The following is a 14,401-nucleotide window of genomic DNA, read 5'->3' on the forward strand; positions in this document are numbered from 1 at the left end:
AACTTAATAGGAATAAGAAAAGAAGATTTATCACCAAAAGATAATGATTCATTATGTTAAAAAAATGTGTTAATCTAGTCTGAGTAGCTTATAAAAAAAAGTTGTAATTATAACTAACTCTAAACTAATTTATATTTAATAATTATAACAAAACAAAAAAAATAACTTCTACCTTTTTAAAATCTCAAAAAAATTATTTTTATCCATTTTAAAAGCACTTATTTTGAAAGCTTAAAAAAGTAAGCTAGAAAATGTATTTTATTTTAAGTAGGTACTTTTTATTTATAATCATTTAAGCAGACACATAAATAAATAAATAAATCATTATTACATTCAGAAAATTTCATAATTATTTTTAAATACATCTAGTAACTCTTTAAGCATTTAAAATAAATGACTATTCTCATAGATTATTTCCAAAAAAAATTGAAATTTTGTATTGTAAAATTGTCGGCTGAAATTTGTCAAATTCTCGAGACAAATTTTCCTCCCAAAAGCAATAGTACACCATCTATACATCCAAACAAACCATAACACTAATGTATGGATTAAAATAAAGAAACTAACAAGATTGGATCCGAAAATTTTGAAATCAAAGTTTAAAAATAAATAGAAAACATGAAATTCAGGTTTTTTTTTTTTTTCACAACCAATACAAATTCTCTTGTTTTTAATGACTTTTCATGAGTTACGGGCTATTGTACCACAAATATGGTTATAAGGTTCACATCCATACTCTTAGTTCTCATAACTAACGAGGCCCAAATTATTTTTTTTTGTAGTTGCGAAGGAAATAAAGGAGTATTGGATGAAGTAAAGCAAGTCCATTTTACCAATATAATGCTCATATTATATAAACTTACCTCCCCTTTTGCGCAATATAAATGAAACAAAACAAAGCATAATAACCAAACAATTATAGGCCAGAATAATGTCACATACTAAGAAATCGGTTAAATTTTTATTAGCAATTATATACAACTATGTGCAGGTATTGTTCAAAGTTCTTCAAAATATGATACTAGAAGTAACAAAAACTAACTGTTCAATATAAAGCAGAAAGGTGCTACTTGGTGAAATAGATGTAATAATTATAAGCCTCTATAAATATATAGATCAAGTCTCAAAATTGGGTTTTCCAAGAGAATGTTCAGGTTGCAGCCTCAGGCAAATCAGCCAATGGCTTGTTCAGTGTTGTTTCTGGAGGCAGGAATTTATCAATGTCCTTTGCTCCAGTTTTAGCGAACTCTCTAACAATCATATTCATATATCCAGATAAAGACTCTTTAAAACGCTTTGAGCAGCTTCTGTCACCCTCATCAACATCCTGAACACCACCTTTGACCAAACAACCAACTTGAGCACCTTCCATGTATGCTTTACATGCCACCAGAATATCGTCAGCTCGGCTGCAGAAATGCCCCATAACAAAGTCCTCAAAATTCTGCAACCAAAGATAAGACTCAAAACATTTAAAATTTGAACCACAAAGAAATAGAAACAAGTTTGGAGGCTACTGTCTTATTTTAAAGGGAAAAACACAGAAAGAACATATTACAGCACTTGCATATTCTTCATTTAAATGATTCCTATTTTACGTAGATCAATGTAGTATTAAACGTATTCAACATTACATGATAAAATTTACCAGCAATGAGCATATGTTGCTGAGTATGGACTGACACCGAAGAAATTTTACACAAGGAATGTAAATGCAATAGAAATTGGACTTTATTAGATGACAGGTGCATTATCATTGATGACTTGCAAATGGTAGTAAGGTAAAAAAAATACAAAAAAGCATAAAGATGTTGAAAACCCTGGATAAAACAAGTTATGAAGAGAGAGATAAAAGAAAGGGCACTCCAAGCGAACATGGGCAAAGCAACCATGCCAGAGACAAAATTGAAACTAGATTTGAATCAAACCTTTGGAGGCCTTCGTATCATATACATCATTGTCCTCAATGATAAAATGAATGTGTCCTCATTATACTGCAACGACTTCATTTCACCATTTGCTGAACCACTCATGCGTGCAAATCCAGGTTCATTAAAGTAAGGCTTTGTATTAAGGATTAGACCTTGTATAGAGACCAGAACCTGTAGAATTGTTGAAACACCTGGAAGCCACCTCTCATTCTTGTTGCCAGACCAGGTGTTAAGTAGACTAAGGCATACTTTGCCACAATGATACAAATTTGGGTTTAGCCGAAGACCTCCAGAGTGGTAGTGGACTTGCTGCCATGAAAAATTTCCCGTTGTATCAGACTTCATTTAAAAAGGAATGAACAAGAAGATAATGCCAGACAGATACAGTATTCTAAACCACATACTGGAGGTACATTGGGATAGCCACTGGGAAAGAAAACATCAAAAAAGAAAAGGCCATCATGATAAGGAGTCCCTTCTGCTCCAATAATCACAGCCCTTAAGAGATCCATCCTTGATTCATAAACTCTGACAAATATTGAATCTGACAGGGAGAAAAGGAGTCAAATCAAAGATAAACAGCAAGAGACTGAGCAAAATACCAGGGACAGTTGCCCCATATCATACTCAGAACACAACTTTCCACTTTACAATTATTTCTACATTTTAAATACCAATTTAAGAACAAGCATCTGGATTCTGGACTCTTCTAAGGAGAAAGTTAATAAGCACTATCCAAATGGTAGGTAAGTCATATAAAACAAGACAATACTTTTTGGATATGACCAGAACCTATCCTACCATTTAGTAACAATGATAGTAGGATGACCCACACATAACACAAGCCCATAAGCTTGAAAGGAAAATAAAGACTAAAGCCAGCATAGCAAGGAAAACGATACAGCTTTTGTAACAGGAATACTTTAAACTCACCAGGCAAATCCTTCTCCAAAATCTTCCATTCTTCCTGGATTTTTTTAGTCCAGTTCTTTGGACGCTGCTCAAGTAATAGGTTCATGGTAAACACAAATAATTAAGATCAGAACAGAAATAAAGTGCATCTCTAAGAAATACCTGTTCCATTGAAGAATTATTGCGAATATAATAATGGTCTGAAGTGTCTTCAACTGTATCAAATTGTTTAAAGCTTTGGAATTTCCTCAGAATTTCATCTCTAGCTTCATCAGAGATTGTAACAAGAGGGCCATCCAAAGCTGTTCCATTATTTCCATCTTCCACAGAATCGTGAACCCAAGTGTTGTCAAGAACATGCTCAGGATGGTCAAGATGAGGATCAAATGGATAATAAATAGGATTAGTGTGAGTGTGATGATTGGGAAATAATGGTTTAACTTTATGAGAATTCTTCCACCAAGGTTTTCCTGATTCAATTACCGGAGGATAAACTAGTCCATGATGTCCGATGAAATTTGAATGATGTGAACTGCTCCCACCTGCCTTCTTAGCACTTCTAATTTGCCCCAAAGGCTCAACTGCATGTGACAGGTTCACAGCCTCTGATTTGTCAATAAAACCATGGTTTGTTGAAGCACCAACAGCAGGTTTCTTTTTATTGTGGAAAGGTCCCAGAAACCAGTGAGACTTGGATGACTCTACTCCCAATGAAACATTTGAAGTATGCCCTCTGTGTTTTGAAGTAGAAAATTTCTTCTTACTAGAGGCAACTTGAGAAAATAATTGGGAAGACGACTCCATTCCAGAAGAGTGATCAACATTATCCATTTTGATTTGAACCTTAGAACTACCCACAGAAGATCCTTGGATTTTAGAGTTATTAGGCTCTAATGACAAAGAAGGCTGAAACGAGTGTGTCGTGTGACTAATTTTAGCATTTGACTGCACAGGACACCAAGGATACAATGAACTGTTTCCAGTCTTCTCCATACCTACGTCATATTCTGGTGGCGACCAAGTAAAAGGTGCCTCAATTCCAGGAGGTATATCCACATTATCAAATTGTTTCTGTAATAGAGCATACTCATCTACATCCATATAATCTTCTGAAAAAATATCAATGAAGTCATCGTCATCATGTGATAGATCAGAACCATGACCATAAACATTGATCAAATTATGTGAGACTGAAGGATAACCATTAGAAGACACAATCGGACTAAATGATCCAAAATTTTCCACACCAGGCAGACAGAAGGTATTATTGGACATTTCCTGAAAAAGATTCCAAGCAGAATGTTTGAGACATTTTCCTGTTGGAAATATTGAATCAATCTGGTGAAATTTATAAAAAAATAAAATATTACACAAACCTCAACTTGATGATTATCATAACCATGAACAGCATCAATTGTCTTTCCTTTGTTACTATTATTAACTTTTTCACCAATTATCACTACATCTTCAGAGTCATCGTCATCGTTGTCAATGTCAATCACATCATGCAAAATGATCTATAAAGTAAATTTCACTTATTATATGTGAGTAAAAAATAGATACACAGTACACTCATAGAAACATTCATACAACAAAAACAAATAAGAGAGCAGAAAAACATATCAAAGGAAACAGCAGTGCTTGTGTAGCTTTCAAACTAAAAAAAGAAAATTCAAGCCTATTTTACTCTAATTATACAAAGGAGGTATCAATGATATTCCTTATTTTGACCACACCAGTATCCCTATTCGACTGTGTCGATGTGATCCACTAGAAATATAAATACAGCAAGTTAATTTATATTTGAATTCCAACTAAATTAAATGGGCTCATGATTAAATATTGGCCTCTAATATCTGAACATACTGGTAGCTTCACAAAAAAAATAATATGCATGGAATCTCCTTAAACAAATCTCCCCTCCATTTTGAAAAATTCTGCAAACTCCCCTAACAATAAAATCATACCTTCGTAAACCTCCCTTGATTTTTCTTTATTTTTCACAAACACAATGTTTTATTCAAGGCAAGTGAGAGTGATTTAATAAAAAATATAACTCTGCCAGAGAAAACTCCAAAAGAAAATGCTCATATCCAAAACTTCACATGCAATAGAGCAAGGCCAAAATGAAATCTGTACTATTATAGAAAGGGATTCCCTCACTATGCATCCTCTCAACTTTCCTTGAAAACACAATGTTGTGCTTTTGTTTTTATTATAACAACAGCACAGGGACAAATTGTAATTACAGATTAACAACAAAGGCCCAAAAGTTACACATATTCTTACCTTGAATGACAGAAACATATAATTACACACAGGAAAAAAGAAACAGAATACTGATATGCTACCCACAAACTGTTTCATCCTACAATTCCCAAGTGCATGGCTAGGTACATTTCACCTGCAAAGTACTTGCACATAAATGACACAAAAGTAACCTTGACTAGTTCATTTTATCTAATGGCAGGCAACAAAGAACTAATGGATTTTCACAATCAGACGATGAAAAAAACCATATGTATGACGGAAAAAGAACACCGAAACGTTAAATTCACTATTACACATGCATAGGTAAGCTCTGCTGTCTTGATTTGAACTTCTAAAAACAAGATATTATTGTTTTGTTCAAAAGTCCTTAACCAATTAAGAGACAGGCAATTAAATTTATCTACTATCTAACTCAATCAAATTTTCCTATTCTGATGGCCAGGAGCAGATTAGGCTGAACAGGACAAACGGAAATAAATAAACAGACAGACAAAAATTAATTTAGTTTACTATCCATGTGAGAACACAGATTACTAAATTTACTTATTAAATTTTCCTTTGTTTGAAACAAGACAATATACATGGAAATGCATTAGACGCAACCCCAATTTGTAGTGACATATGAATAATCCTTGAAGGTCCCACGAAATAGCTCCAACCATAAACACCATTCCACTCCCAAGTTGCCCACACAAGACACAACACAGATCATATAACCTTATTCTCCCTCTAAATCATACCAACAAAATATCATTAGTAAATAGCATCTCAACATGCAGAGCACATAATTCCATAATAGAAAAACATGAGAAGAACCAACTACGTGATTTGCGAGTTTCTCAATCATACGATAAATCTTAACCAAATTATTCTCCAAAGGTTATGACTTATCCATAAAGTAGCCCCTTTCCACTCCATGGAAAACAGCAAAAACCCTTAAACTTCAATTCCTTGGGGGTACCAATAACATGATCATCAAATAAAAACCCAAAAGACCAATAAGGAAATAAAAGAAACCCATGATTCATCCAAAACCATAGACAAATCAAAACAAGCTGAATACTTTTGTAACATAGTCAAAATTTACAATGTTACCATCATGACCTACACGTTTTGCACACTAAACCAATTCCAAGAACAAAGCTCACACACAGCAAGAAAAACCAAAAATGGCATTGAAATGCAGCAACAACACCACCAACAACAACGACGAAAGTAAAAACGACTTTAAAGCAGAAAAGGGAAAATCGGGTTAACTGAAAAAAAAAAAAAAAGGAAAGAGCGATCATTACTTAAAAGTGAAAACCCAGATTAAGATTTTCCAAAAAGACAAAAGTTTGAACGAATTAAAGGCCCCCACGAGACAAAACACGATTAAATGAAACACCCAGGAATTTAAAAGGAAAAATAAAACTTTTGAATGGGGGGGGAGCAGCGTGCCTTTTTCTGATCATAAAATTGTGAAGGGTGGTGAAGTGGCGGAGGAATCTCGACGACGTTAGGGTCCATGAAACGCTGAGCGTTCTCCGAATATCCTTTGCTGTGGCTGTTGTCGTTTCAGAGCAAAAAACGAACAAAGAGTGAGTGAGTGAGTGATGGAAGAGGGAACGTTCACGCGGGTGTTGTGGACTTCTTACAACAGAGAATGAAAGAAATTGAAAATAAAAAAATATAAAAGAAAAAGAGAGTGTGAAAAGACAAAGAGACCTTCTTACGAGTGTTGATTGCATTTGGGAGTGGCGGCGCGGCTCGTTTATCGGCTCATCGGAGAGGTGAAAAGATATTTCAAGAACTTGGCAGACACGTAACCTTTCTAAAACTGTTTAATTTATATATATATTATCAACTTTTCATTTGTTGAGATTGTTGTTAATAATTATAGAGGTAGAGAATAGATTATAAAATCATTAAGACTGTGGTTTTTTTATTTGTTTCACGAATAATCCATGTTTTATACTTCTTTGACAATAAATCTTGTAATTTAGAATATTATGAAAAGCAAAAATTTGATTTTATATTATGATACGAACAAATAATATGATAATAATATAAGAATTTGTCTGTGTTTTATTTGGAGGAAAATATGTTTACCTGTTTTTATTATTCAAGTATTTTTTTTTTAAAAGTAGATTATGAATTTTGATTGTTAAGTTAAATTAATAAAGTTTAAAATATTAATATTTTATTTTTAGAAAAAGTTAAAGAAATATTACAGTTAACTGGTTAATATAATTGTTTGATAAAAAAATAATTTTAAATATATTTTTTATATATTAAATGAGACAGAAAAATCTAACAAAAATAAAATTAAGTTATGGGCTTAGGTCACAAAGATCCTATAGAGTCCAATATAAGAAAAGGTTTTAAAGACTAAAAAAAAAGTCTAAAATCAGAACTTATTTTTGTTAACCAATCAACACTCTATTTTGTCTTTCTCTAATGAAATCTCACAAATTTTATACATCTTAGAAGTTGTCTAATATTACTAATGACAAAATAAAAAAGATAATTATAGTTTTAAAAATTTATAACTATAAAAAATAACATTCTTAGAATTATATTCAATCCAAAATTCGAGCTGTATTGGATAGAGAATAACTTGGAAACCGAGTACCTATTCGACCTAAGTGGCCAGATATCTTTTGTCAGAATTAAAAGGTAATTAACCCAATTAAAGTAATAATCAAGATATTATTTATTTTAATTAAAGGGCCAAAGATCAAGACTGGCTTAGCAGGCCCATTAGCCTATTACAGTACCTATATAAGGAAGGTAAAAATATAGGTAAAGAGTTAACTTTTCATTATTAAATACCATTTATTACTCAAAACTGAATCCTGACTTCAGCATCAGAGTGTCTTTTGCAGGTATCCTCCCCACATCAGCGACTACCAGAGATACGTCACTATTTCGGAGCAAGGACCTGAAGACTAGTATTTCGTTAACAGGAACATTTTGGCACCCACCGTGGGGCACGATTAGCCTCGTTTTTCAAATTAATTATGGTACTAACGAGAAGCCAGTAGGTCAACAGCTAGAGGGTGTTACACCAAATGAACCAACACCTGAAGTAGTGGTGCAAGGGGGAACCAACGAGAGCATTTTAGCTGTACTGAGGCAGCTCAAAGCAGAAATGACGGAGATGAAGAAGGAGAGAGAGAAGGATGCACTGGAGCTCTCGGCTCTGCGAAGGGAAAATGCTAACTTGAGAGAAGAGATAAGAACACACATCCCTTCCTAAACTACACCCATCATTCAGGATCAGGGAGAATCCTTGGCATTGGAAAAGAAATCAAAGCAGGTTTATCAATCTGAAGCCAAAAATGACTGAGACGATCCCGTGAGCCGAAGCCCCTTTGTTCGCCATATCCTGGAGGCTAAGCTGCCTGATAATTGGAGAGGATTAACAATAGATAAATATGATGGCACATCTGATCTGGAAGAACATTTGGATGTCTTTACAACCCAAGTCGGTCTGTACACCGAGAATGATTCTTTATGGTGTAGGATTTTTCCCACCTTACTCCAAGGGCCTGCACTTAGTTGGTTCACCCGACTCCCCCTTTCATCCATCGACTCATTTGCAACACTCACAAGACGGTTCAACTTATAGTTCGCCACAAGCCGACCACATCCCTTAACATCCTTGGCGCTGGTTAATATTCGCCAAGAAAAGGGAAAGTCACTTAGAGCGTTCATGGAACGCTTTGGCAAAGTGACCCTTTTAATCCATAATTTGGAATTAGCAGTGGCTATGCACCACCTCACAATGGCCCTAAAGTCAGGACCTTTTGTTAATAGCATCTGCAAAAAATCACCTGTTGACCTAGACGAGTTAAAAAGTCGGGCTGCAAAGTATATGCAGATGGAAGAATTGTTTGAATACCGAAACCAAGTGTAGATGGACTAGGGGTTCAATTCAAAAAATACAGATACAAGAGAAACTTTCAAGTCTAGGCAAGAAAATAAAGAGAGAAGAAATGAACCTGAAAAGCTGCCCAGAGGACCCAAATATCCTTCCTACACTACGCTCAACACTAATCGATCTAAAGTACTAGATCAAGCATTGGCTACAAAAATACTGAGAATGCCTAGACGCGTCAACACCCCTCCTCGGGCAGATAAAAGCAAGGCTTGTCGATACCATCAGAACAGGGGTCATACCACCGAAGAGTGCACTGCCCTGAAAGATAAAATAGAGGAATTAATAAAGGAAGGACATTTAAAAGATTTTGTGCAAACAAATCCCGTCGGTCAATCTAATAGAGGAAGAGACCGTTATCTTGAGTCATCAAGGAGATACAATGACAAGAGACTTGAACGACAGAGGAGTAGGTCCAGGGAACCTCCAACTAGACGATACGATGAACGTGAGAAGTATCCTAAAAGGGTCATTAATACTATAGCTGGAGGGTTTGCCGGGGGAGGACCTACCCATTCGGCCAGAAAGAGACATTTGAGGCAAGTCAGATCAGTCAATAATATCTCACTTAGTAGTAGGATTCAGATCCCTCCTATTACATTTACTGATGAAGATTTTCAAGGAGTGGACCTTGTACAAGACGACCCCATGGTGATAAGTGTAGACATTCTCAACTGCACTGTCCGAAAAACACTCATCGATCAGGGAAGTTCTGCTGACATCCTCTACTGGAATACTTTTAAACAACTGGGAATACCAGAAGAGGAACTCAAAGAATACCGAGAACCCCTAGTTGATTTTTCAGGGGAACGGGTGGAGACTCAGGGGTGTATTGACCTTTACACCTCATTTGGATCAGAGCATGAAGGAAAACGCATCAAGGTCACGTACTTGGTAGTTCACGCGAACACCTTGTACAACATATTACTCGGCAGATTGTCCCTTAACAAACTTAAAGCTATAGTATCTACTCCACATTTGGCTATGAAATTTCCCTCAAAAAGGGGACGAATAGTCACAGTTCATGCTGATCAGAAGACAGCGAGGGAGTGCTATTTTGCAAGCTTACGCATTAGACCACTCCATGAATATAAACAAGATGTCAACATTGTGACCCCTAGGTCGGAGGAGGACGTAGATATTGAACTTGATCCTAGGACTGATGAAGAGTGTTGGGCTGAGCCCAATGAAAATAAGCAACCTTTTCAGCTAGGACTGAAGCCTGAACAAGTTACGTATTTGGGAGTCGGCCTATCTAGCCAAGAAAAACAGCAGCTCCAGAAGACATTGATACGAAATACTGATCTATTTGCCTGGTCGGCTTCAGACATGCCTGGCATCGATCCAACATTTCTTTGTCATCAGCTCTCGGTTTATAAAGCAGCGAGACTAATAGCCCAAAAGAAAAGGAAAGTGGGAGACGATAGAGCAAAAGCAGTAAAAGAAGAAACTACTAAATTGATACAAGCTAGTTTTATCCGAGAGGTTAGGTACTCTACCTGTTTGGCCAATATAGTCATGGTCAAAAAAGCAAATGGCAAATGGCGAATGTGTACCGACTACACAGATTTAAATAAAGCATGCCCAAAAGATGCTTACCCACTCCCTAGCATTGATGCCCTAGTAGATGGCGCAGCAGGACACAGAATGTTTAGTTTTTTAGATGCCTACTCTGGGTATAATTAAATCCGAATGTATCCGTCAGATGAGGAAAAAATTGCATTCATCACTGATTCCACTAATTTTTGTTACCGAGTAATGCCTTTTGGTTTGAAGAATGTTGGGACAACCTACCAGAGGTTGATGAATAAAATTTTTGAAGAACGAATAAGAAAATGTATGGAAGTATATGTTGATGACCTGGTAATCAAATCTATCAAATTAGAGCACCACCTTATGCACTTAAAAGAAGTATTCGGTCAGGCTCGGCGGCATGGGATGTGGTTCAATCCAGAAAAATGTACATTTGGTGTAGCCGGCGATAAATTCTTGGGTTTCATGCTATCTGAAAGGGGGATCGAGGCAAACCCTGATAAATGTCAAGCTATCATCGAGATGGCTAGTCCTCAGAATGTCAAGGAAGTTCAACGACTAGCTGGCAGGATCGCTGCCCTTTCCAGGTTTCTTCCCATAATGGTAGAGAGATCTCGGCCTTTCATTAACTTGCTTAAAAAATCTCAAAAATTTGCTTGGAATGATGAGTGTGAGGCCGCTTTCACCCAATATAAAAATATGCTCGCAGCACCACCCGTATTAACAAAACCGCACCCTGAGAATGAGATGATTATCTACCTGACGGTGTCAGATAACACCATCAGTTCCGTTCTATTACAAGAAATGTTTGAACCGGCCCCAGTTTATTTCATCAGCAAAACGCTCCAAGGTCCCGAATCCCGGTATCAATTAATGGAGAAAGTGGTGCTTGCTCTAGTCCACACAGCTCGTCGGTTAAGACATTACTTTCAGAGTCAGCGGATGGTGGTACGGACAGATTGTCCAATGTCCAAAATTTTAAGAAAACCTGAATTAGCTGGTCAGTTGGTAGTGTGGACAATATAATTATCTCAATTTGATGTACACTTTGAAAGTCAACGCCTCCTTAAAGCTCAAGTACTTGCTGACTTTGTCAATGAATTCACGACTCAGCCACAAGCTAATTGGGATATGTGGAACCTGCATGTTGATGGATCATCAAACCAATCTAGTAGTGGAGCAGGAATTATACTTGAAGGCCCGAATACCGTAACAATTGAACAATCCATTCGGTTTGGATTCAAAGCCTCTAATAATCAAGCTGAATATGAAGCCCTCCTAGCCGGCCTCAAATTGGCAAAGGATGTTGGAGTAAAACGTGTCACTTGTTGGAGTGATTCAAAGATAGTGGCCGAACAGGTCAATGAAACATATCAGGTGAAGGATTCAGTCATGCTCTAATATTACCAAGAGTTTAAAAATATAGAAGCCGAGTTTGACGAGGTATGTGTTCGATACACCCCGAGAACAATAAATGAACAAACCAATAAGCTTGCTAAGTTAGCAAGCCAAACAAAACCTAGGCAATTACAAAGCGTAATTCACCAGGAAATCCTTAAGTCGAGCATAGCTAAGAAAGAGTGCATGGATATAGATAATGTGCCTCACAATTGGATGACCCCCATTATCCAATACCTTACGTACAGCAACCTGCCAAATAATCCAGACTCGGCCAAGAAAATAAGAATGCATGCATCTAAATATCTCCTTCTCGGCAAAGACTTGTACAGAAGAAGGATTTCAACACCTATACTTAAATGCCTTAACGACGACCAAGCAAACTATGTCATGAGGGAGATTCAAGAAGGTATCTGTGGTACCCATTCGGGTGGACGAACCATGGCGGCAAAAATACTCAGAGTTGGGTACTATTGGCCAACACTCTCCCAAGATTGTCATATGTTTGTAAAGAAATGTATCCCTTGTTAACAACACGGTCCACACTTACATCAACATGCCGACACCCTCTGTCCTATTAGCTCTCCTTGGCCCTTTGTCATTTGGGGTATGGACCACCTCGGCCCTTTCCCCTTAGCAAAAGGACAGTGTAAATTTCTAATTGTCGCTGTGGATTACTTTATCAAATGGATTGAAGCCGAACCTCTTGCCACCATCACGGCCAACAATGTACAGAAATTCACCTGAAAAAATTTTATCACATGTTTCGGCCTTCCTCATGTATTAATAATAGACAACAGATTGCAATTCACAGATCGGCGATTCAATAAATTTTTGGAAGGGCTTCATATCAAGCACATGGTTATGTCTGTGGAACACCCTCAAACTAATGGTCAATCTGAGGCCGCAAACAAAGTTATCTTGCATGAATTAAAAAGAAGATTAGGTTCGGCAAAAGGGAAGTGGGCAGAGAAACTGCCGAGGTGCTATGGCTTATCGGTGTACGCCGCAAACCACAACAAAAGAAACTCCTTTTTGGCTTATCTATGGTACTGATGCCATGGTGCCGGTAGAAATTGGAGAACCTTCATTTCGAAGGAAGAATTTCGAGGAATCGGCTAATAACGAGGCTTTGGCCATCAACCTAGACTTAATAGCTGAGGTGCGTGGCCAAACAGCCATTATGACCAAGGCCAGCAGAAGAATGATGGCTAGAAAATTTAATTAAAAAATCAATCCATGAAAATTTTATGAAAATGACTTGGTACGGCGAGTAACAGGAGATGCACGAAGAGATCGGCGAGAGGAAAAGTTAGCGGCTAACTGGGAAGGCCCATTTCGGGTAATGGCAAGATTAGACAATGGAGCATACAAGTTAGAAATATTGGAAGGAAAGCTTATACCAAGAACTTGGAATGTTACACATTTGAAGCATTACTTTAGTTAAAAACTTGTAATTTGTATTCGGTGTACTCTTTTTCTCGCCCAGGTTTTGTCCTCTTAAAAGAAAGTGAAAAGGAGTTTTCCTGGGAAGGTTTTTAACGAGGCACCTTATCAATAAAATACTACTTCTCACTTTTCAGTTATGGATTTCTTTCAAGCAAATCTTCTGAATTAGTTAATTTCCCTCTCGAGTACCCCTACTCGGCCAAGGATGAATCGTTATTAAAATTCCCTCCCAAGTGTCACTTGGCTAAGGTTGAATTATTTAATTTTCCTCTCGAGTACCCTTACTCGGCCAAGGATGAATCGTTATTAAAATTCCCTCCCAAGTGTCACTTGGCTAAGGTTGAATTATTTAATTCCCTCCCGAGTACCCCTACTCAGCCAAGGATGAATCGTTATTTAATTTCCCTCCCGAGTACCCCCACTCGGCCAAGGATGAATCATTATTTTCCCTCCCGAGTACCCCTACTAGGCCAAGGATGAACCGCTATTAAAATTCCCTCTCAAGTATCACTTGGTTAAGGATGAATTAATTCCCTCCCGAGTACCCCTACTCGGCCAAGGATGAATCATTATTTAATTTTCCTCCCGAGTACCTCCCCCCGGCCAAGGATGAATCATTATTTAAATGCCCTCACGAGTAACCTCATTCGACTAAAGATGAATTAATTAATTATTGCAAATACCTATGTTAAAAACGAATTCATCATTACAGTCACATGTACCCTTACTCGACTGAGAAATGAAACATTGAATGAAGTCTTCGGCTTAGTTGTTTTAAAGAGAATTTGGAATAAAACAAGAAAATAAACTTGTATTTCGTTGAAACAGGATTACAAAATTTTGGCACTTTCGGCCCATGAATACAGAAGAAAAAAAAAATCCCTTCTTAATTTCCCTCCTCTTCACCATTGAGATCAGGGGCGACAGGACCTGGAGCTTCAAAACCAGGGGCTTCAGGACCGAGAGCGTTATCATCAGCTTCATT

The 14,401-nt window shown here is 37.0% G+C and overlaps 2 protein-coding genes across 3 annotated transcripts; one reads left to right on the top strand and one right to left on the bottom strand.

Moving 5' to 3' along the window:
* Positions 1 to 936: 936 nt before the first annotated feature.
* Positions 937 to 6,799, bottom strand: LOC113853984 (probable ubiquitin-conjugating enzyme E2 26). Of its 2 annotated transcripts, XM_027484746.1 has the most exons (8): positions 6,555 to 6,776; positions 4,220 to 4,360; positions 4,046 to 4,121; positions 3,006 to 3,952; positions 2,865 to 2,928; positions 2,336 to 2,475; positions 1,929 to 2,240; positions 937 to 1,444 (listed from the first exon to the last, which is right to left on the bottom strand). In XM_027484746.1, exons 1-8 carry the CDS (start codon positions 6,621 to 6,623, stop codon positions 1,151 to 1,153), a joined length of 2,043 nt encoding a protein of 680 aa, XP_027340547.1. In that variant the 5' UTR covers positions 6,624 to 6,776; the 3' UTR covers positions 937 to 1,150. The 2 variants fall into 2 exon arrangements, with proteins under 2 accessions (XP_027340547.1, XP_027340546.1); XM_027484745.1 differs by having other exon boundaries at positions 3,006 to 4,121; positions 6,555 to 6,799.
* A 5,354-nt stretch (positions 6,800 to 12,153) lies between these two features.
* LOC113855491 lies at positions 12,154 to 13,023 on the top strand. The gene is made up of 2 exons (XM_027487138.1): positions 12,154 to 12,484; positions 12,782 to 13,023. The coding sequence occupies exons 1-2, from the start codon at positions 12,154 to 12,156 to the stop codon at positions 13,021 to 13,023; spliced, it is 573 nt and encodes a 190-aa protein (XP_027342939.1).
* The last annotated feature ends 1,378 nt before the right edge of the window (positions 13,024 to 14,401 follow it).

Source organism: Abrus precatorius, unplaced genomic scaffold (assembly GCF_003935025.1).
Source record: "Abrus precatorius isolate BTA unplaced genomic scaffold, Abrus_2018 Scaffold11, whole genome shotgun sequence".
Lineage (NCBI taxonomy): Eukaryota > Viridiplantae > Streptophyta > Magnoliopsida > Fabales > Fabaceae > Abrus > Abrus precatorius.

What these genes read in the sequence shown, in the direction of transcription:
- LOC113853984 (XM_027484745.1), bottom strand. Translation starts at nt 6,623, where the DNA reads ATGGACCCTAACGTCGTCGAGATTCCTCCGCCACTTCACCACCCTTCA. An exon ending in AATTTTATGATCAGAAAAAG is followed by an intron (nt 4,361 to 6,554) that starts GCACGCTGCTCC and finishes TTTACTTTATAG; the next exon opens with ATCATTTTGCATGATGTGAT. An exon ending in ATGATAATCATCAAGTTGAG is followed by an intron (nt 4,122 to 4,219) that starts GTTTGTGTAATA and finishes AATCTTTTTCAG; the next exon opens with GAAATGTCCAATAATACCTT.
- LOC113855491 (XM_027487138.1), top strand. Translation starts at nt 12,154, where the DNA reads ATGGATATAGATAATGTGCCTCACAATTGGATGACCCCCATTATCCAA. An exon ending in TCATATGTTTGTAAAGAAAT is followed by an intron (nt 12,485 to 12,781) that starts GTATCCCTTGTT and finishes TGCAATTCACAG; the next exon opens with ATCGGCGATTCAATAAATTT.